Source organism: Oncorhynchus tshawytscha, linkage group LG07 (genome assembly GCF_018296145.1).
Source record: "Oncorhynchus tshawytscha isolate Ot180627B linkage group LG07, Otsh_v2.0, whole genome shotgun sequence".
In the NCBI taxonomy this organism is placed as follows: domain Eukaryota; kingdom Metazoa; phylum Chordata; class Actinopteri; order Salmoniformes; family Salmonidae; genus Oncorhynchus; species Oncorhynchus tshawytscha.
The window spans coordinates 49,343,368-49,365,406 of record NC_056435.1 but is presented as its reverse complement, the minus strand read 5'-3'; the positions used below and the strand labels follow the sequence as shown (position 1 = coordinate 49,365,406).

The window sequence follows — 22,039 nt, the reverse complement described above, 5'->3', positions numbered from 1 at the left end:
CAGGTGTCCACATACACTACATGACAAAGTATTTCCATCGACTGGTATTCCCATCAATTAATAGGCTAAAAGGCATTATTTTGCAATGGGATTTTTTTCTTCTCCTGGGACAATTGGCTGGCACCAAATTTTATTTTAAATCGACTTTTCTATTTTAATCTGACAAAAGCCAGCTATTACCAGCTAACGGAAACCCTGGTTGAGTTACTGTAACTACATGACTAGAAGGATTACTTCTGGCTTTAGAGAGGAATTACAGATGTCCATCTCTACGCCCTCTCGTTGAACTAATGAAACCAAGACATAAATCACTCTTAGCGAATCTAAGTGTCTATGAAATGTAGTTGCACGCCAACTCAGAAAAAAAAGTATAACTTAGTTATTACATAAATACATTTATGAACTTCTTATATCAATATAGGTATAATGTATGCAAGCACAAAATCACCAATTGAGTTACTCCGCTTTTGATCAAATAGAGAAAGGACTACACCAATCCAATTAAATGTAAAGTGGAAATAGTCTTCTACAAGCTGGAATGTTGAATAAAATTACATTTGTACTTACTGTACCAAGTACAACAATATCCACAGGAATTTTTTTTAATCCAACTTGTCAAGAAGCTGGTAGCTGATCTCTCACGTGCATGCTGTATACTTGCCAAGCTTGTGCACATGCGTCATAGGAATCTGAAATATCAAATTTACACAAGTACTCAGACCCTTTACTCAGTACTTTGTTGAAGCACCTTTGGCAGCGATTGCCTCCTGAAGTCTTCTTGGGTATGACGCTGCAAGCTTGGTACACCTGTATTTGGGGAATTCCTCCCAATTTTCTCTGCAGATCCCCTGAAGCGCTGTCAGGTTGGATGGGAAGCATCACTGCACAGCTATTTTCAGGTCTCTCCAGAGATGTTCGATTGGGTTAAAGTCTGGGCTTTGGCTGGGCCACTCAAGGACAGAGACTTGTCCCGAAGCCACTCCTGCGTTGTCTTGGCTGTGGGTCGTTGTCCTGTTGGAAGGTGAACCTTCACCCCAGTCTGAGGTCCTGAGCACTATGGAGCAGGTTTTCATCAAGGATCTGTGTACTTTGCGCCGTTCATCTTTCCCTCGATCCTGACTAGTCTCCCAATCCCCGTCGCTGAAAAACATCCCCACAGCATAATGCCGCCACCACGCTTCACTGTAGGTATGGTGCCAGATTTCATCCTGACGTGACGCTTGGCATTCAGGCCAAAGCGTTCAGTCTTGGTTTCATCAGACCAGAGAATCTTGTTGCTCATGGTCTGAGATTCTTTAGGTGCCTTTTGGCAAACTCCAAGATGGCGGTCATGTGCCTTTTACTGAAGAGTGGCTTCAGTCTGGCCACTACCATAAAGGCCTCATTGGTGGAGTGCTGCAGAGATAGTTGTCCTTATGGAAGGTTCTCCCATCTCCACAGAGGAGCTCTGCAGACTGACCATCAGGTTCTTGGTCACCTCAATGACCAAGGCCCTTCTCTCCCGATTGCTCAGTTTGGCCGGGTGGCCAGCTCTAGCAACAGTATTGGTGATTCCAAACTTCTTCCATTTAAGAATGATAGGCCACTGTGTTCTTGGGGACCTATGCTGCAGAAATTGTTTGGTATCCTTCTCCAGATCTGTGCCTCTACACAATCCTGTCTCAGAGCTCTACGGACAATTGCTGTGACATGCACTGCCAACTGTGGGACCTTATATAGACAGGTGTGTGTCTTGGTGGACTCAAATCAAGTTGGAGAAACAATGGAAACAGGATGCACCTGAACTCAATTGAGTCTCATAGCAAAGGGTCTGAATACTTAACTAAAATATATGTGACAGTTTTTTTATTTTAATACATTTGCAAAACTTTCTACAAATTCTGTTTTCACTTTCTCATTACACAGAATACCCCATATAGAGAATTAAAAAAAAATTTTTTAGAATAAAGCTGTAGCGAAAAAGTGAAGGGGTATGAATACTTCCCAAATGCACTGTATATACAGGGGGTACCAGTACCGAGCCAATGTGCAGGGGTACAGTTTACGAGGTAATCGATACATGTAGGTAGGGGTAAAGTGACTATGCATAGTCAACACAAATAGTCCGGGTGGCCATTTGTTAATTGTTCAGCAGTCTTATGGCTTGGGGGTAGAAACTGTTAAGGAGACTTTGGACTTGGTACGCCAGTACAGCTTGCTATACGGTAGCAGAGAGAACAGTCTATGGACTTGGGTCTGACAATTTTTTTGTCTTTCCTCCGACACCACCTAGTAGAGGTCCTGGGTGGCAGGAAGCTTGGCCCCAGTGATGTCCTGGGCCGCACGCACTACCCTCTTTTTGAGGATCTGGGGACCCATGCCAAATCTTTTCAGTCTCCAGAGGGGGAATAGGCATTGTCGTGCCCTCTTCACGACTGCCTTGGTGTGTTTGTACCATGATAGTTTGTTGGTGACGTGGACACCAAGGAACTTGAAGCTCTCGACCCACTCCACTACAGCCCTGTCGATGAGAATGGGAGGGGGGGGGGGTATTCGGCCCTCCTTTTCCTGTAGTCCATGATCAGCTCCTCTGTCCTGCTCACGTTGAGGGACAGGTTGCGGTCCTGGCACCACACTGCCAGGTCTCTGACCTCCTCCCTATAAGCGGTCTCATCATTGTCAGTGATCAGACCTACCACCATTGTGTGATCAGCAAACTTAATGATGTGTTGGAGTCGTGCTTGGCCACGCAGTCATGGGTTAACAGGAAGTACAGGAGGGGACTAAGCACGCACCCCGAGGGGCCCCCGTGTTGAGGATCAGTGTGGCAGATGTGTTGCCTACACTTACCACCTGGAGGGTGGCCTGTCAGGAAGTCCAGGATCCAGTTGCAGAGGGAGGTGTTTAGTCCCAGGGCCCTTAGTTTAGTGATGAGCTTGGTGGGCACAATGGTGTTGAACGCTGAGCTGTAGTCAATTACCAGCATTCTGTTGGGGCGGGAATGCGAATTGGAGTGGGTCTAGGGTTTCCGGGTAATGGTGTTGATGTGAACCATGACCAGCGTTTCAAAGCACTTCGAGTGCTACGGGGCGGTAGTCATTTAGGAAGGTTATCTTTGTGTTCTTGGGCACAGGGACTATGGGTGTCTGCTTGAAACATGTATTACAGACGGTCAGGGAGATTTTTAAAATGTCAGTGAAGACACTTGCCAGTTGGTCCAAGCATGCTTGGAGTACACGTCCTGGTAATCCGTCTGGCCCCACGGCCTTGTGAATGTTGACCTATTTAAAAAGGTCTTGCTCATATCGGCTACAGAGAGCGTGATCACAGTCTGGAACAGCTGCCGCTCTCATGCATGCTTCAGTGTTGCTCGAAAAAAAAGGCATTTAGCCCATCTGGTAGGCTTGTGTCTCTGGGCAGCACATGGCTGGGTCTCCCTTTGTAGTCTAATAGTTTGCAAGCCCTGCCACATCCGATGAGCATCAGAACCGGTGTAGTAGGATTTCATCTTAGTCTTGTGTTGACGCTTTGCCTGTTTGATGGTTTGTCAGAGGGCATATAGCAGGATTTCTTATGAGCATCCAGATTAGAGTCCTGCTCTTTGAAAGCGGCAGCACTAGCTTTTAGCTCGGTGCAGATGTTGCCTGTAATCCATGGATTCTGGTTGGGATATGTACGTACGGTCACTCTGGGGACGACGTTGCCGATGTACTTATTGATGACGCCAGTGACTGAGGTGGTTTGATGTCATCGGATAGGGCCACAGTGTCTCCTGACCCCTCCTGTCTCATCCTCCAGTATTTATGCTGCAGTAGTTTGTGTCGGGGGGCTAGGGTCAGTTTGTTATATCTGGAGTACTTCTCCTGTCCTATCCGGTGTCCTGTGTGAATTTAAGTATGCTCTCTCTAATTCTCTTTCTCTCAGAGGACCTGAGCCCTAGGACCATACCTCAGGACTACCTGACATGACTCCTATTTGACATGACTCCAGTCCACCTGGCCGTGCTGCTGCTCCAGTTTCAAGTGTTCTGCCTGTGATTATTATTATTCGACCATGCTGGTAATTTATGAACATTTGAACATCTTGGCCATGTTCTGCTATAATCTCCACCCGGCACAGCCAGAAGAGGACTGGCCATCCCACATAGCCTGGTTCCTCTCTAGGTTTCTTCCTAGGTTTTGGCCTTTCTATGGAGTTTTTCCTAGCCACCGTGCTTCTACACCTGCATTGCTTGCTGTTTGGGGTTTTAGGCTGGGTTTCTGTACAGCACTTTGAGATATCAGCTGATGTACGAAGGGCTATATAAATACATTTGATTTGGTTTACTTCTCAATACCATTGGATGAATCCCGGAACATATTCCAGTCTGTACTAGCCAAACAGTCCGGTAGTGTAGCATCCACGTCGTCTGACCACTTCCCTATTGAGTGAGTCACTGACACTTTCTGCTTTAGTTTACCATATTATGGTTATAATGTCCCGTTAGTAGGATAGTCTTAAACGGAGCTCATCCAGTTAATTCTCCAGTGATTGCACGTTGGCCAATAGAACGAATGGTAGAGGCGGGTTACCCACTCAACAACGAATTCTCACCAGGCACCCGGCTCTGCTCCCCCTGTATCACTGTCTTTTCTTCGTGCGAATGACAGGGATTTGGGCCTGACCCAGGTCCAACAGTATATTCTTTGTGTAAGACTAATTGAAAAAAACGTTGCCGTCAATAAAATGCGATTGTGTTGTTGTCCGTAGATTATACCTGCCCATACCATAATCCCACCGCCACCATGGGGTACTCTGTTCACAATGTTGACATCAAACTACTCGCCCACAAGACTCCATCCACTTGGTCTGCAGTTATGAGGCCGGTTGGAAGTACTGCCAAATTGTCTTAAACGACGTTGGAGGCGGCTTATGGGAGAGAAATTAACATTAAATTATCTGGCAACAGCTGTTGTGGACATTCCTGCAGTCAGCATGCCAGCATGCCAACGCTCCTTGGGGTCAACTTGAGACATCTGTGGCGTTGTTAGATTTTTGTTCAGTATACATTAGGGATGCACCAAAATTACTTGGCATTTGCGCCTAGAAATGAATAAATGCTATCGATACCAAAAAACAAAATTTCAAATTAGGAATTAAGCATTCTAGTACAGTTAAATAGTTGAAACACACCAAAAACGTTGACATTTACGCATGTCCCCATTACCAGTAAGACATAATCAAACCCTATTTTTCCACTTACTTGCTGCGCTGTTTCGTTGTTCAGTCACTTCATTCTCAACCAGGATTTCATCATACAGTGAAGTTTCAGCTCTGGCGGTCCATGGCCGCTCTTCCTCAGTGCGCACTGTCGCTGTGTCCGTTTCCATCATGTCCAGTTGTGTCTAACATTTCACGAAAACCCTGTTTGTATCGAAAGTAGTGGTCGATGTACCTAGAGGCGAGCATGGTGGCGACACAGTAAAGAGGCTCAGAGAAAATGCTACCGAATTCCTTGTTCACAGTTTCTAGTAGAGAACTTGGAATAGTAAACCCAACGGTCGGTGTCGCCAGTTTTGTTGAGCAGGTGTTTCAATGCCATGACAGAGGGTATCACGTCTGCTGCGGGCGCAGTTGATGAGCTTATTTCTCGAGTCAGTTGTTTGAATGGAGCGTGTTCATGTTTCAAACATGTTCTTAAATGCCATTGAAATGGCAGCAGCGGTATGAAAACCAGCACATTCTTGAGCATGCAATACGGTTTTCCTCAGTATGAAATCCTCATTGACCCACTGTCAGACTCAGTGCTGTCAGACTCAGCATGCTCATAGGGCTGATATCGCTGGTCCAAATGTCAGTTGTGAAGCTAATAGCAGTGACGCCCATAGCAAGTAGCTCATGGAGGTGCATTTCAACAATACTGTGTAACTCCAGTAGGGCAGCATCTGAAAAATAGCACACCTACTTGGTAGTGTGTACCGGGGCTCGAGGTGCTTGACCAGTCGGCGAAAATCATCATCCACGACAAAGAACAGGTGATTGTCAAGGGCAATGAATTCCATTATCTTGGCGTTAAAGGATTTCGCCTTTCAGTTGTCTCGCTGAAATGTTCTTACTCTTTCAAATGACTGCTCGACTTGTTGACTGCTCGATCCACACAGCAGACATTGTGGGCTAGGTTAAGAATGCTGTGTTGCACATGTAGCACAATGTTTTTGTGACATTACGTCATATAGGTATGCACGTCAGCTTTGACATCGGTTTTGCACATTGGTGTAAAACTAGACATTGGGCCGATGTTGGCATTTTTATTTTTAGCAAATATCGGTTGATTCTGATATGCTTACCGGTATCGTACATCCCTAATGTACATAATTGCCATTTCCTGTTGCTGCAGAATTATTTTCCTGATGTAGCAAACTAGTTCAAATTAAGATTATACATATGTATGATCATGTGTCCTTTTACAGGGAAATGACCCTCTTAGAAAAAAAGGTTCTGCAGCTGTCGCAATGAACCCTTTTTGGTTCCAGGTAGAACTCTTTTGGATTCCCTCTGTATAAATGAGACAAAACTGCACATTTTAGAGTGACCTTTTATTGTCCCCAGCACAAGGTGCACCTGTGTAATGATCACATTTAAAACCTCTTGATACTACCCATCCCGGATCCGGGAGCGTAATCATCGACTGACACTAATTAGCATAACACAACGGACATAAATATTACTAGAAAATATTCCTATTCATTAAAATCACAAGTGAAATATATTGAAACACAGCTTAGCCTTTTGTTAATCACCCTGTCATCTCAGATTTTCAAAATATGCTTTACAGCCAAAGCAAGACAAGCATTTGTGTAAGTTTATTGATAGCCTAGCATAGCATTATGTCCAGCTAGCAGCAGCTAACTTGGTCACGAAAATCAGAAAAGCAATCAATTTAAATCGTTTACCTTTGATGAGCTTTGGATGTTTTCACTCACGAGACTCCCAGTTAGATAGCAAATGTTCCTTTTTTCCAAAAATATTATTTTTGTAGGCGAAATAGCTCCATTTGTTCTTCACGTTTGGCTGAGAAATCGACCGGAAATTGTGGTCACGACAACGCCGAAATTAGCTCCATAATATCGACAGAAACATGGCAAACGTTGTTTATAATCAATCCTCAAGGTGTTTTTCAAATATCTATTTGCTAATATATCCACTGGGACAATTGGTTTTTCAGTAGGAGCGAAAGGAAAAATGGCTACCTCTGTATTTTACGCGAGAATCACTCAGAGCCATCAGGTGACCACTTACAATGTAGCCACTTACGGGTATTCTTCAACATAAAGGCATAAATGCTGTAGACACCTTGGGGAATACGTAGAAAAGGTAATCTGGCTGATAGCCCATTCACTGCTCAATAAGGACGCATCGGAACACAGAGCTTTCAAAACATGAGTCACTTCCGGATTGGATTTCTCAGGCTTTCGCCTGCAATATCAGTTCTGTTATACTCACAGAAAATATTTTTACAGTTTTGGAAACTTTAGAGTGTTTTATATCCTAAGCTGTCAATTATATGCATATTCTAGCATCTTGTCCTGACAAAATATCCCATTTACTTTGGAAACGTTATTTTTCCAAAAATGAAAATACTGCCCCCTAGTCACAACAGGTTTTAATCAGGTTCTTGATATGCCACACCTGTCAGGTGTAACCCAAAAGGATCTACCTGGAACCAAAAGGGGTTATTCAAAGGGTTCTCCTATGGGGACAACCAAAGAACCCTTTTTGGTTCTAGATAGAACCTTTTTCTATACGGAACAAAAATATAAACGCAACAATTCCAAAGATTTTACTGAATTAATCTATGGATTTCACATGACTGGGAATACAGATATCTGTGACCAACAGATGCACATCTTTTTTTTAAAGTTAGGGGTGTGGATCAGAAAACCAGCCAGTATCTGGTGTGACCACCATTTGCCTCATACAGCGTAACACATCGCATAGAGTTGATCAGACTGTTGATTGTGGCCTGTGGAATGTTGTCCCACTCAATGTCTGCACGAAGTTGCTGGATATTGGCGAGAACTGGAACATGCTTTCGTACACGTTGATCAAGAGGTTCCTAATCATGCTCAATGGGTGACATTTCCGGTGAGTATGCAGGCCTTGGAAGAACTGGGCCATTTTCAGCTTTCAGGAATAGTGTACAGATCCTTGCGACATGGGGCCGTGCTTTACCTGAAACATGAGGGAACGGTGGCGGATGAATGGCACAATAATGGGCTTCAGGATCTCATCACAGCATCTGTGCATTCAAATTGCCATTGATAAAATGAAATTGTGTTCATTGACCATAGCTTATGCCTGCCCATACCCCTACCATGGGCACTCTGTTCACAATGTTGACATCAGAAAATCGCTCGCTCACACTACGCCGTCTGCCTGGTGCAGTTGAAACCGGCCTTCATCCGTCAAGAGCACACTTCTCCAGCCTGCCAGTGGCCATAGAATAGAGGTCGACAGATTTAATCGGCATGGCCGATTAATTAGGGCAGATTTCAAGTTTTCATAAAAATCGGTATTCTGCATTTTTGGACACCAATTATGGCCGATTACATTGCACTCTACGAGGAGACTGCGTGGCAGGCCTGTTATGCAAGTGCAGCAAGGTGCCATGGTAAGGTGCTAGCTAGCATTAAACTTGTCTTAACATAATCACTAGTTAACTACACATGGTTGAGGATATTACTAGTTTTTCTAGCTTGTCCTGCTTCGCATATAATCGATGCGGTGTCTGTTAATTTATCATTGAATCACAGCCTACTTCGCCAAACGGGTGATTTGCAAAAAAAAAAGCACTGGCGTTGCACCAATATGTACCTAACCATAAACATCAATGCCTTTCTTAAAATCAATACACAAGTATATATTTTTAAACCTGCATATTTAGTTAATATTGCCTGTTAACATTAATTTATTTTAACTAGGGTAATTGTGTCACTTCTCTTGCGTTCTGTGCAAGCAGAGTCAGGGAATATGGAGCAGTTTGGGCCTCCTGGCTCATTGCGAACTGTGTGAAGACCATTTCTTCCCAACAAAGAACGTAATTAATCTGCCAGAATTATACATAATTATGACAAAACATTGAAGGTTGTGCAATGTTTAGACTTAGGGATGCCACCCGTTAGATAAAATATGGAACAGTTCCGTATTTCACTGAAAGAATAAAATGTTTTGTTTTCAAAATGATAGTTTTTGGATTTGACCTTATTAATGACCAAAGGCTCGTATTTCTGTGTGTTATTATAATTAAGTCTATGATTTGATAGAGCAATCTGGCTGAGCGGTGGTAGGCAGCAGTATGGAACATTTCTGGGATCTTTTATTTCAGCTGATGAAACACGGGACCAACACTTCACATTGATATTTTTGTTCAGTGTTAAGAATGTAGCTGTGTAAGTAAAGGCAGATACACTTATAAAATGTGGCATGCCTTAGAGTACCAACTGTAGAGGGCATCAAGGCTGGTAGTTTGAGCAGATGTTGTGCCCTATATATATATTTTTAATTTAACTAGGCAAGTCAGTTAAGAACAAATTCTAATTTACAATGACAGCCTAGGAACAGTGGCTTTACTGCCTTGTTCAGGGGCAGAACGACAGATGTTTACCTTGTCAGCTCCGGATTCGATTTCTAGCAACCTCTCTGTTACTGGCCCAACACTCTAACAACTAGGCTAACAGCCACCATGTAGTCCTTCATGTTATGTAGCCTCAGAAAATGATCACGTTTGTATCATGTCCCAAAAAGAAAGAAAAAAAACAGCAAACGACTTATTACTAATGACAGCCAGTATCCTATCAATACTGGCACTTACATGCATTTAGGCTATAGCAAATGCTACATGTTTAGGTATTTAATAGGCCTTTTGTTATAGAAACAAATCTTAGGTGATGTCCAATGCATAGCAAGATTTTAATTTGGGATAATATCGTGATGACCGTCTGGGCGCGATAATTCGTGTTCGCTGACTAACCGGTTTCATGGTCACGTTTAAATTAATGCAGCGACATGAACGTCACATATTAACAGTTAACAGTTCATTGTGTTTACATATAGCCACCGCGTACGACAGGCACCGCCAAGTACATGGGAGTATCGGTAGCTTATTACAAACCTGTTTGCACACCATTGTTTGCAGCGTTCATTACATTAAATACCCAGTCTAAGGTTTGTCCCACGACCGTACTCGCAAGTATTTTTCTAAACAGCACATCGGTACACGGTGGTGAAAATAATTCACTTACCTAGAAAAATGGTGCATAGGGAGAGACACGGACACTAATGCAGCACCAACGTTAAATAGGGCACGTCTTAAAATACATATTTAAGTCCAGAGAGAATCCGTATTGCTTAAAAAAGAAGCTGCATTCATTATTTTCCTCGGACGGAGCAAGCTTGAAAAAAGTCACTCTCCGAGATCTTTTCACATTTGGAAACCGTAGTCAGGAAATGTGATGTCATGGCTTTATATTGCTCTCGCCTCCGAGTCCCCGCGCTCTCATTGGGGCAGCCAATGTCCGTGTGGTCCTTATCTTATTTTGAAAACTAACCAAAACTAACCATCTTAGTCCATTTAAAAAAACATGTTTTACAGTACATCCCGTGGCAATATTATGTTGTTATACTAAATTCATGACTACTATCCTATACTATATGTACACTCTATTACAGCCTACTATAAAGCATACTAGCCTATACTATACTATTTTGTCCCCTTTGAGATGATATCCAAGTGGGGTAAATGCTAAGAAAGTCCTGTGCTCCAGTCATTGTGATTTATTTCTCACTATGTAATTATCTGTTTTACCAGGTAATTTCCTGTGTCAACCTTCAGACATACACTACCGTTCAAAAGTTTTGGGTCACACTCAGAAATGTTCTCATTTATTTTTTTTAATTTTTTAAGTCCATTAAAATGACAGCAAATTGATCAGAAATACAGTGCAGACATTGTTACTTTTGTAAATGACTATTGTAGCTGGAAACAACAGATTTTTTCTTTTTTAAATGGAATATCTACATAGGCATACAGAGGCCCATTATCAGCAACCATCACACCTGTGTTCCAATGGCATGTTGTGTTAGCTAATCCAAGTTTATCATTTTAAAAGGCTAATTGATCATTAGAAAACCAACTCCGGGATGCTGGCCTTCTAGGCAGAGTTGCAAAGAAAAAGCCATATCTCAGACTGGCCAATAAAAAGAAAAGATTAAGATGGGCGAAAGAACAGACACTGGACAGAGGTACTCTGCCTAGAAGGCCAGCATCCCGGAGTCACCTCTTCACTGTTGACGTTGAGACTGGTGTTTTGCGGGTACTACTAGCTATGCTAACATAATTCCAAAAGGGTTTTTAATGATCAATTAGCCGTTTTAAAATGATAAACTTGGATTAGCTAACACAATGTGCCATTGGAACACAGGAGTGATGGTTTCTGGTAATGGGCCTCTGCACGCCTATGTAGATGCTCCATAAAAAATCAGCCGTTTCCAGCAACAATTGTCATTTACAACATTAACAATAGCTACACTGTATTTTTGATCAATTTATTTTAATAAACAGAAAATGTGCTTTTCTTTCAAAAACAAGGACATTTCTGAGTGACCCCAAATTTTTGAACGTTGGTGTACTTTTGACAACTAGAAGTCTGTGGTTTGATCATTTGACCCTGTGCACATATAGAACTAAAATGGCACTGGAGAGGAAGGCAGACGTTTTACGTGTCCCCAACCGATTGTGTTTTTTTTGTTTGTTTATTTGCGTTGTTTGTAACTTATTTTTTTACTTATTTTGTACATAATGTTGCTGCTTCCAACTCTTATAACCGGAAATAACTTCTAGACATCAGGACTGCGATTACTAACCACGGACTGGCAGAATCCTTTTTTTCCTTTCACGAGTCTGACGAGCATGACGCGAAGGATATACTGCTTTCTCGGGAACAGGCCCAGATCCCCATGATTTGCGCGAAGGGGAGGCAGCGATAAAGGGGCCGAAGTGCGGGCTGCCTTCTACGAATTCATAGTCAATCGAATAAACCCCCACTTCCTTCCATTCTGCTACCAAACCCGCAATCTTTGGAGAATAATACCGATGACCTACGCGGAAGATTAAACTACCAACGGGACATTAAAAACTGTAATATCTTATGAATCACAGAGTTGTGGCTGAACGAGGACACTATTATCATACAGCTGGATGGTTATACGCTGTACCGGCAGGATAGAACAGCAGCATCTATTAAGACAAGGGGTGGCGGACTATGTATTTTCGTAAATAACAGCGGGTGCACGATATTTAAGGAAGTCTCAAGCTATTGCACGCCTGAGGTAGAGTGTCTCATGACAAGCTGTAGACCACACTACCTACCTAGAGAGTTTTCATCTGTATTTTTCGTAGCTGTTTACATACCTACATACCACCACAGTCAGAGCCTGGCACTAAGGCAGCACTGAATGAGCTGTATTCCACCATAATCAAACAAGAAAATGCTCACCCAGAGGTGGCACTCCTAGTAGCCGGGGACTTTAATGCAGGGAAACTTAAATCCATTTTACCAAATTTCTATCAGCATGTTAAATGTGCAAACAGAGAAAAAATTCTGGACCACCTTTACTCCACACAGAGACGCATACAAAGCTCTCCCTCGCCCTCCATTTGGCAAATCTGACCATAATTCTATCCTCCTGATTCCTGCTTACAAGCAAAAATCAAAGCAGGAGCACCAGTGACTAGATCAATAAACAAGTGGTCAGATGAAGCAGATGCTAAGCTACAGAACTGTTTTGCTAGCACAGACTGGAATATGTTCCGGAATTCCTCTGATGGCATTAAGGAGTACACCACATCAGTCATTGGCTTCATCAATAAGTGCATCGATGACGTCGTCCCCACAGTGACAGTATGTACAAACCCTAACCAGAAGCCATAGATTACAGGCAGCATCCGCACTGAGCTAAAGGCTAGAGCTACCGCTTTCAAGGAGCAGGACTCTAACCCGGAAGCTTATAAGAAATGCCGCTATGCCCTCCAACGAATCATCAAACTGGAAAAGCGTCAATATAGGACAAAAATCGAATCGTACTACACTGGCTCTGACGTACGTCGGATGTGGCAGGGCTTGCAAACCATTAGAGACTACAAAGGGAAGCACAGCCACGAGCTGCCTAGTGACACAAGCCTACCAGATGAGCTAAACTACTTCTATGCTCGCTTCGAGGCAAATAAAACTGAAACATGCATGGGAGCACCAGCTGTTCCAGGGAACTGTGTGATCATGATCTCCGCATCCGATGTGAGTAAGACCTTTATACAGGTCAACATTCACAAGGCCGCAGGGCCAGACGGATTACCAGGACAGGTACTGCGAGCATGCGCTGACCAACTGTCTTCACTGACATTTTCAACCTCTCCCTGTCTGAGTCTGTAATACAAACATGTTTTAAGCAGACCACCATAGTGCCTGTGCCCAAGAACATTAAGGTAACCTGCCTAAATGACTACCAACCTGTAGCACTCACGTCTGTAGCCATGAACTGCTTTTAAAGACTGGTCATGGCTCACATCAACACCATTATCCCAGAAACCCTAGACCCACTCCAATTTGCATACCGCCCCAACAGATCCACAGATGATGCAATCTCTATTGCACTCCATACTGCCCTTTCCCACCTGGACAAAAGGAACACCTATGTGAGAATACTGTTTATTGACTACAGCTCAGCATTCAACACCATAGTGCCCTCAAAGCTGATCACTAAGCTAAGGAACCTTGGACTAAACACCTCCCTCTGCAACTGGATTCTGGACTTCCTGATGGGCTGCGTAAGGGTAGGTAACAACACATCTGCTACGCTGATCCTCAACACCCTCATGGGTGCGTGCTCAATTCTCTCCTGTACTCCCTGTTCACTCATGACTGTACGACTCCAACACCATCATTAAATTTGCCGATGACACAACAGTGGTAGGTCTGATCACCGACAACGATGAGACAGCCTATAGGGAGGAGGTCAGAGACCTGGTCATGTGGTACCAGGACAACAACCTCTCCCTCAACGTGATCAAGACAAAGGAGATAATTGTGGACTACAGGAAAATGAGGACCGAGCACACCCCTATTCTCATCGACGGGGCTATCGGTTGAGAGCTTCATGTTCCTTGGTGTCCACATCACCAACAAACTAACATGGTCCAAGCACACCAAGACAGTCGTGAAGAGGGCACAACAAAACCTATTCCTCCTCAGGAGACTGAAAAGATTTGGCATGGGTCCTCAGATCCTCAAAAGGTTCTAAAGCTGCACCATCAAGGTATGGAATGGCAAGTGCTTGGCCTTTGACTGCAAGGCACTACAGAAGGTAGTGTGAACAGCCCAGTACATCACTGGGGCCAAGCTTCCTGCCATCCAGGACCTCTATACCAGGCGGTGTCAGAGGAAGGCCCCAAAAATAGTCAAAGACTCCAGCCACCCTCGTCATAGACTGTTCTCTCTGCTTCCGCACGGCAAGTGGTGTCGAAGCACCAAGTCTAGGTCCAAGAGGCTTCGAAACAGCTTCTACCCCCAAGCCATAAGACTCCTGAACATCTAATCAATTGGCTACCCAGACTATTTGCATTGCCCCTCCCCCTCTTTTACACCGCTGCTACTCTGTTATTATCTATGCATAGTCACTTTAATAACTCTACCTACATGTACATATTACCTCAACTAACCGGTGCCCCTGCACATTGACTCTGTATCGGTACCCTCTTGTATATAGTCTCGCTATTGTTATTTTACTGCTGCTCTAAATTACTTGTTACTTTTATTTCTTATTCTTCTCCGTATTTTTTTAAACCTCGTTGTTGGTTAGGGGCTCGTAAGTAAGCATTTCACTGTAAGGTCTACCTACACCTGTTGTATTCGGCGCATGCGACAAATAAAACTTGATTTGATGTAGATGCACAATTGTATATCATGTACATTATGAACCTACTCAAGCCTCAAGGGAGTTTTTGCTACATCCCTTGACTGCTTTTGAGAGAGTTAGAAATGGAGGAGATATAAGAGGTAGGATAAGGTTTTTATTATGGCTAGTCCAGTGGAGGCTGCTGAGGGGAGGATGGCTCATAATAATGTCTGGAATGGAGACAATGGAATGGCATCAAACACATCAAAGACGTAGTTTCCATGTGGTTGATATCACTCCATTGACTCCATTCCAGCCATTATTATGAGCCGTCCTCCCCTCAGCAGCCTCCACTGGGCTGGTTAGTCCCTAATGGCATTTTCCCCATACAATAACAGGACAGACTTATTCCCATCCTGCATCCTTTCATCTCCAGAATAACCACTAATAAACACTACCCAGCATATGTGTCTAATCAACCTCAAGGGAATAAAAACAAGGGAAGTACATCAACTTCCCAGATACCGCTTACTTTCACAACAACTGTTTACAACAGGTCCAGCATGCATGCAATATGTCCTGAGTCTAAATGGTACAGTCCTGAGACGTTTTTGTTAAGGCGACCTCATGTGACGTAAAAGAGAACAGTCTCCGACACACCAACATCACAGCAGACCTCAGTTCAAATATTATTTGAAATCTTTGAAAAGCTTTGAGCCTGCCTGGAGTGCCAGGTGAGCAGGGTTTTTACCTTTAAGACTTTTCTATTGTTCCATTGCAACAGGCAAGATCAAATGAAGCACAGCTAAAATATTTGTTATTATTTCAAATATTATCAGTACCAAGGTTTGCAACACAGTAAGGCTGTGATGGACACAGTAGCAGTCTTTCACAGTATCCAATGTGAGTAGTGGTTGATGTTTATAATGGTGATTTCCATAAGTAGGACAGATGTCCCAAGGTTCCGTAAACAGGAAACAGATACACTGTATTCTGGCTTCCTCTCAGAGCGACAGGGTCAATACTTACCCCTGTCTGAGGCCTAAAAATACCTGACTTCAGGAAATTAGGACATTGTGCTGCATTACACTGTCCTGACATCATTGTAAATGTTAATTTACAAATATGCTAGATAGGCATCTGAAGTTAAATACCAAAGTTAAATGACAGTGGCCAGTTAAACAAAACCAAAGAATGGTTTTGTTTACAGAAGATAGCCGTATTTGGTAAAAGACCAAGTCCATATTATGGCAAGAACAGCTGAAATAAGCAAAGAGAAACAACAGTACATCATTACTTTAAGACATGAAGGTCAGTCAATATGGAACATTTCAAGTTTCTTCAAGTGCAGTCGTAAAAACCATCAAGCGCGATAATGACACTGGCTCTCATGAGGACCGCCACAGGAATGGAAGACCCAGAGTTATTTCTGCTGCAGAGGATAAGTTCATTAGAGTTACCAGCCTCAGAAATTGCATCCCAAATAAATGCTTCACAGAGTTCAAGTAACAGACATCTCAACATCAACTGTTCAGAGGAGACTGTCTGAATCAGGCCTTCATGGTCAAATTGCTGCAAGAAAACACTAGTAAAGGACACCAATAAGAAGAAGAGACTTGCTTGGGCCAAGAAACACGAGCAATGGACATTAGATCGGTGGAAATTTGTCCTTTGGTATGGAGTCCAAATTTGAGATTTTTGGTGTCTTTGTGAGACACGGTGTGGGTGAACGGATGATCTCTGCATCTGTATTTCCCACTGTAAAGCATGGAGGAGGAGATGTTATCGTGTGGCGGTGCTTGCTCCTGACACTGTCTGTGATTTGTTTTGAATTCTGCCCTTTTATCCATAGCTCTGCCCATGATTTGAGAGTGGTTACATTTCTCCAGTCCCAGCTGGCAGCTGTTTACCAGAACAGTGGTGGGGTGTCCACTTTGTAATTTGTTAGACGCATATTGCCCTTTTAATGCCTTTATGAGTTTATTACAACTGTCTTACCACATCATAACAAACAAATTAAGGACTTATATTTTTAGTTTCAACTGATGTCAAAAGAAAAAAAGAAGCAATTATATTATATATTTTTTCTCTTCAGCTCTATTCTGCTCATATCTAGCCTATTCTATTCTTTGCTCAGCTCTATTTTGCGTAGCTCTTCTATTTTATTATGCTCAGACGTAGTCCTATTCTGTTCTAGCATTTTCGTTCACTATTAAGTGATGGCATTTTGAGAACTGTTTCAAAGGACAAACGTTTATGATGCGAATAAGAGTTGATAGATATTTTATTATATTCTGCTCAGATCTATTCTATTGTAGAGCATTTTATCATTTTTGCCCAACAAAACCTTCACTACCTCGACCATAGGAGTTTTGTACTGGGGGTTTCATTTCAGAACACTACTCTGGAGGACGAGACTACTTTGCACTCAATAGTTTACATCTCTTCCCCGAAAGTTTCTGTGGAGGAAGGATAGACTTTTACCAGTAGACAATTGGGTAAAAAGCTGTCAATCTGTTACCGCCCCAAAACACCGGAATTACGAGATGGGACAACGCAGACTGTATCTCAACTAAAAAGACAAAGGAAAAACAGCAACATTTGCCAGGTATAGTCGCAATGCAATTTAAAACAAACAAAATCTGAAGTTATTTTGTGTGGAACGACGCTCTGATGTGACCACTTTGGGGCGCTGTCGACAGATTCCTTACGGACGGGGTCGTGTTGACTTGCGGTATATGACCTAGGGACAGGAATGGGGTTTATCACTAATGAGTGGACTGAAGAAGTGGGGGAGGGGTTGATAACTTATTAAATGGTTATTAAATATGTATAGCATATAGGCTTTATGTCAATCAACCATCTGTAGGCCTATTCCTAGTATGGAATAGTAAGTAACATGTTACATTGTTGCGGGGTAGCCAACCTGGACTCCGCGGCCGACGTGGGGCCTATAGTCAACGTAGATTAGTATTTGAGGCGAGGGCAGGCGGGGGTACCTATAAGCCTAATGGTTAACTCAGTGTTGCAGAAAAAGATGAGAAGAGAAAGTCTGTTTTGAAGGTTATTGTCTGCCACATTAGCCACGTAATTATTGATGCTATTTCATTATTTTATTTTCACTCATTGTTCAGTTGTAGGCTAACAAATAAGAGATGGTTTTATAAATCAGGTTTTAGTAAGTAGCCCAGACTTTTAATGCTTCCTAAGTACTAGTGGCTATTCCCTAGATTAAAACTGATTACAGCAGCATGCAAACTAGAGTGTAGATATATTTTGATTTAATATGTGTTTCACAGGTGATTGTGTGACAGGTTGCCATTATGATAAAAGTCCAGATTCTGGGATACATCTGTTGTTTTTTTTGTATTTTTTGTCTTGTAGATTTCTATTTTTCATCTGGCAGACGTGTTCCATTGTCCTTGAGAGCGGTATCCCCCCCCCTCGCGGCACACTGCTCCTCTCTCCAGCTGTCACTTGAACCTCCTTTTCCTTCTGTCCCCCACTCTCAACACCCCCACCCTCAATTTCCCCAACAACCCCCTCACGGATACACAGCCCCGATGGCAGGGCGCCCATCCCGACCCAGTGGCCAGCCCCAGTCCAGTAAGGTGAGCCAGTTTAAATTGGTTCTACTGGGGGAGACATCAGTGGGGAAGTCCAGCCTGCTGCTGCAGTTTGTCAAAGGCCAGTACCAGGACTTCGGGGAGAGTACCATTGGGGGTAGAGTACCAACCATACACCAGAATACTCTCCTCTGTAGACCAATATGACTTCTTCTTCAGGTCATTTTTTTCAGACTTTTACATCTGGTCACCTGACCTCCTCCTTTCTGTTTGTCCATATGATAACATTTTCCACAGAGACTTGTTCACATTTTGCACACTTTTCCTCTATCGTTCTTTTCTATCTGACCCACAAGGTTTTCTTTTTCCTCAATCTACGTATCCGTTAACTCCTCTCACTACTATTTTGTAGGCTAAAGCATCTCCCATGTTCTCTTCTCTCAGCGGCCTTTTTGACTCAGATGGTGAGTGTGGACAGTGCCATGGTGAAGTTTGAGATCTGGGACACGGCTGGTCAGGAACGCTACCACAGCCTGGCACCTATGTACTACAGAGGAGCTCAGGCAGCCATAGTGGTCTATGACATTACCAACACAGTATGTACATCTTAGATGATAACATATCCCTCTCCTTTATCAAATGCTCCATCTCCCCCTTTATCTCGCTCTCACTCTCATCCCTTCTCCTTCCTGCACAATGACTCCTATCTCGTCCTCTCACTTTTTCCACTCATATGTAGTGAAGTCTTCCACCAACAATGCTTGTAATTAGCGTCAGTTAATTATTATCGCCAGAAATTTCGCAATATCCTACATTTACACTATACCACTTGGGCACAGGTTTGAGCCAGATGTTTGAGAAGGACATGCATTTCAGGCTAGTATATCTTCCCTGTTCCTTCTGGCCATATCTGATCTTTATTTTCTGCTCTGGATAGGAGACCTTTGTACGAGCCAAGGCCTGGGTGAGCGAGCTCCAGAAACAGGCCAGTACAAACATGGTGATAGCCTTAGCGGGCAACAAAGCCGATTGGTCTGCTAACAGAGCGGTGGAGTATACGGTAGGCTCCTGTGTGTATACCTCACACCCAAGATAGTGAGATAATGGCCAAATGCTTGTGCAGTGATGTGTGTGTAGCAGGTCTGTATGTCTGTTGTGTTTTTTCAGGATGGTCAGGGTTATGCTGCTGACAACAGTCTTCTCTTCATGGAGACCTCTGCCAAGACAGCCATGAATGTCAACAACCTCTTCCTGGCCATAGGTGAGTCACATCTGACACGCCATCATCCAAATTCATAGTGTTGAAATGGGCTGTTGGAGATGTCACTGACTTTCTTTCTCGAGGGCTTCCATATTTAATGTTATGTACTCGTTATCAGTCAAAACGAATCATAACACAATTCCTAACAGAGCATTTGTTTTTGCTATGGATAGTTTACTCCTTACCTTGACACATCTAAGGGATAATGTCCCTCTGTATCCACAAGAGGGTGATAAAACCTCGCTGTACACCCAAATATGAGCAGCGGTCTCCTTGTGTATACCATTGCCATCTCAACTATAAGCAACACATACTATAATTGTTCTAAGTGGTATACAGTACCATGATTTGTTGTCTCTTTTTTCTAGCCAAGAAACTGCCCAAGAGTGAGCCACTGGGTGGAGTAGCTGGCAGTGCTGGGGTTCGAGGAGGACCTCCAGTGGACCTCAGACAGCCTACCCAGACCAGCCCTGCCCAGTGCTGTGGAAACTGAGGAAGGATGGGGGAGAAGAGAAGCAAGCTCACATCTGAGGGAGGAGGAAAGTTTAAAGAGATTTTCCAGAGAAAAGAAAGGAGCGTAAAAGAGAGAAGTGTAGCATGCAAATGAGTTAAAGGAATGGTAAGGGACAAATACACTGAGTGTACAAAACATTAGGAACTCCTTCTTAATATTGAGTTGCACCCACCCAACTGGTCAAGCTATGTCATGGAAAGAGCAGGTGTTCTTAATGTTTTGTATACTCAGTGTATGTAGATCAATGGGAGAAAAACACACACTACAATAAGATTAACTTCTATTAAAGTTATCACTTCCCAACATGTTTTTGTCAACTCGGCACTACTGGACAGCCAGATAAAATACACTTACTGTATGGTCTGTACCTTTCACATTTTCGTGGGTTTATTTGATATTATGAAAATAAATTATATGATGTTGATATACAGACTGCGTTGTCCCACCTCGGTGTTTACACTCAGCAGTTATCCCAGTAGGCTAGAAACTAAGGCCAATTGAACACGTGGTGTGGGGTTATGAAGTTCTTGGCAAATGCTGCCAATCTGAGGACACAAACAGGAAGTGACATCACATTGGTCTTTCAGGCTGTGCGGTCACACTAGGCCAAAGCGATTAAAACAGAGGCGGAGGCCAAATGTCTGTTTGCACAAAGCACAGATCATTTCTGAGAACACATGGTCAAAGAGAACACATGGTCAAATTAACATGGTCAAAGAGAACACATGGTCAAATGAACATGGTCAAAGCTCCCAGCAGTCCCTCCTATGACTGCATATCAAATTGCTTTTATCCATGTTCATTTGCCTCTCAATCTTAGTTGGACATTTATATTATCAGCTCTGCTATACAGTTTCTGAGCCTCTCACCAGTACTATGTAGTCCCTAAAAGAGGAAGTGACATCAAATGTAAAAAAAAACTTTTTTTACCACATCTCCTTTACTAATAAATGTGCAATACTAAGGTGTACTCAGCTGGCCTGTACTATAGGAATGTTTTCTATGTTGTAGTTAGAAATAGAATGTATAGAACCATGTACAGTACAGGTAACCCTAATGTTACAGACTGTTCACCGGTGATGGTTGAACAAAATTATTGGCCAATTGCATAGAGATGGTGATAAAAACAGTGGAACTAAGACAATGAGAAGATCATTTCTTGTGGTTTGACAAAATCAATGTCCTTTATCCGATTTGTCTCTTTTGTTTCTGTCCTGTTTTAATTACCACAGACGCATTGCTCACTGCAAATATTACTGTGTTATAGTTTCATAGATTTCCCTGGCTGTGTATTGTTTTATAAACACAAAGTATATATTTGTCTAATGGTGTTCCAATATAGCATCATAAAAGGCACTATATGCCCACTGGATCTCATTTCAAGTCTTGTATTATCAAGCTTTTTATAACAATGTGCATTGCCCATGTATGCATATCCTATATCGCAGTCTCAATGTCTTGTTTTAAAATGTTTACAAATAAGTGCCTTTCTTTTTTAATCTTTAATTGTTTGTTGGTCTATTCATGTGCAGTTTGATAATACATAATTGATGTGATAAGATAACATGTTGTAAGATGGAATATTTGATACACCTGTACATTTCTCTATTTCTTCTTTAAAATAATCAAATTCATTCTAAAAATACATACAATTTCTTATTAGATAACTATTTGGTGAAAACATGATGATAAAGCACAAGCATTACCTCTCAGGAAGGAATATAGCATTTTTTTGTGAAACGTTTATTTGTGCCATTTTAGAGCATGTCATATGATTATTTATTTTTATTT

The 22,039-nt window shown here is 42.6% G+C and overlaps 2 protein-coding genes across 4 annotated transcripts in view; one reads left to right on the top strand and one right to left on the bottom strand.

Annotated features, from left to right (window-relative positions):
* Positions 1-10,454, bottom strand: part of LOC112254724 (nck-associated protein 5-like) — a 252,820-nt gene extending 242,366 nt beyond the window's left edge. For both annotated transcript variants that reach the window (XM_042324568.1, XM_042324569.1), the window contains exon 1: positions 10,260-10,454. The gene's annotated coding sequence lies outside the window, so the exon portion shown is untranslated. The remainder of the gene's footprint in view (positions 1-10,259) is intronic.
* A 6,922-nt stretch (positions 10,455-17,376) lies between these two features.
* On the top strand, positions 17,377-21,812 carry LOC112235308 (ras-related protein Rab-5B). Of its 2 annotated transcripts, none has more exons than XM_024403729.2 (6): positions 17,377-17,515; positions 18,466-18,630; positions 18,918-19,069; positions 19,411-19,533; positions 19,641-19,734; positions 20,103-21,812. In XM_024403729.2, the coding sequence occupies exons 2-6, from the start codon at positions 18,471-18,473 to the stop codon at positions 20,225-20,227; spliced, it is 654 nt and encodes a 217-aa protein (XP_024259497.1). In that variant the 5' UTR covers positions 17,377-17,515; positions 18,466-18,470; the 3' UTR covers positions 20,228-21,812. The 2 variants fall into 2 exon arrangements, with proteins under 2 accessions (XP_024259497.1, XP_024259496.1); XM_024403728.2 differs by having other exon boundaries at positions 17,384-17,515; positions 18,292-18,630.
* The last annotated feature ends 227 nt before the right edge of the window (positions 21,813-22,039 follow it).

Excerpts from the sequence above, each read along its gene's own strand:
- LOC112235308 (XM_024403729.2), top strand. The coding sequence starts at position 18,471 with ATGGCAGGGCGCCCATCCCGACCCAGTGGCCAGCCCCAGTCCAGTAAG. Across the intron at positions 18,631-18,917 it reads CGGGGAGAGTACCATTGGGG|CGGCCTTTTTGACTCAGATG; the intron begins GTAGAGTACCAA and ends CTCTTCTCTCAG. Across the intron at positions 19,534-19,640 it reads ACAGAGCGGTGGAGTATACG|GATGGTCAGGGTTATGCTGC; the intron begins GTAGGCTCCTGT and ends GTGTTTTTTCAG.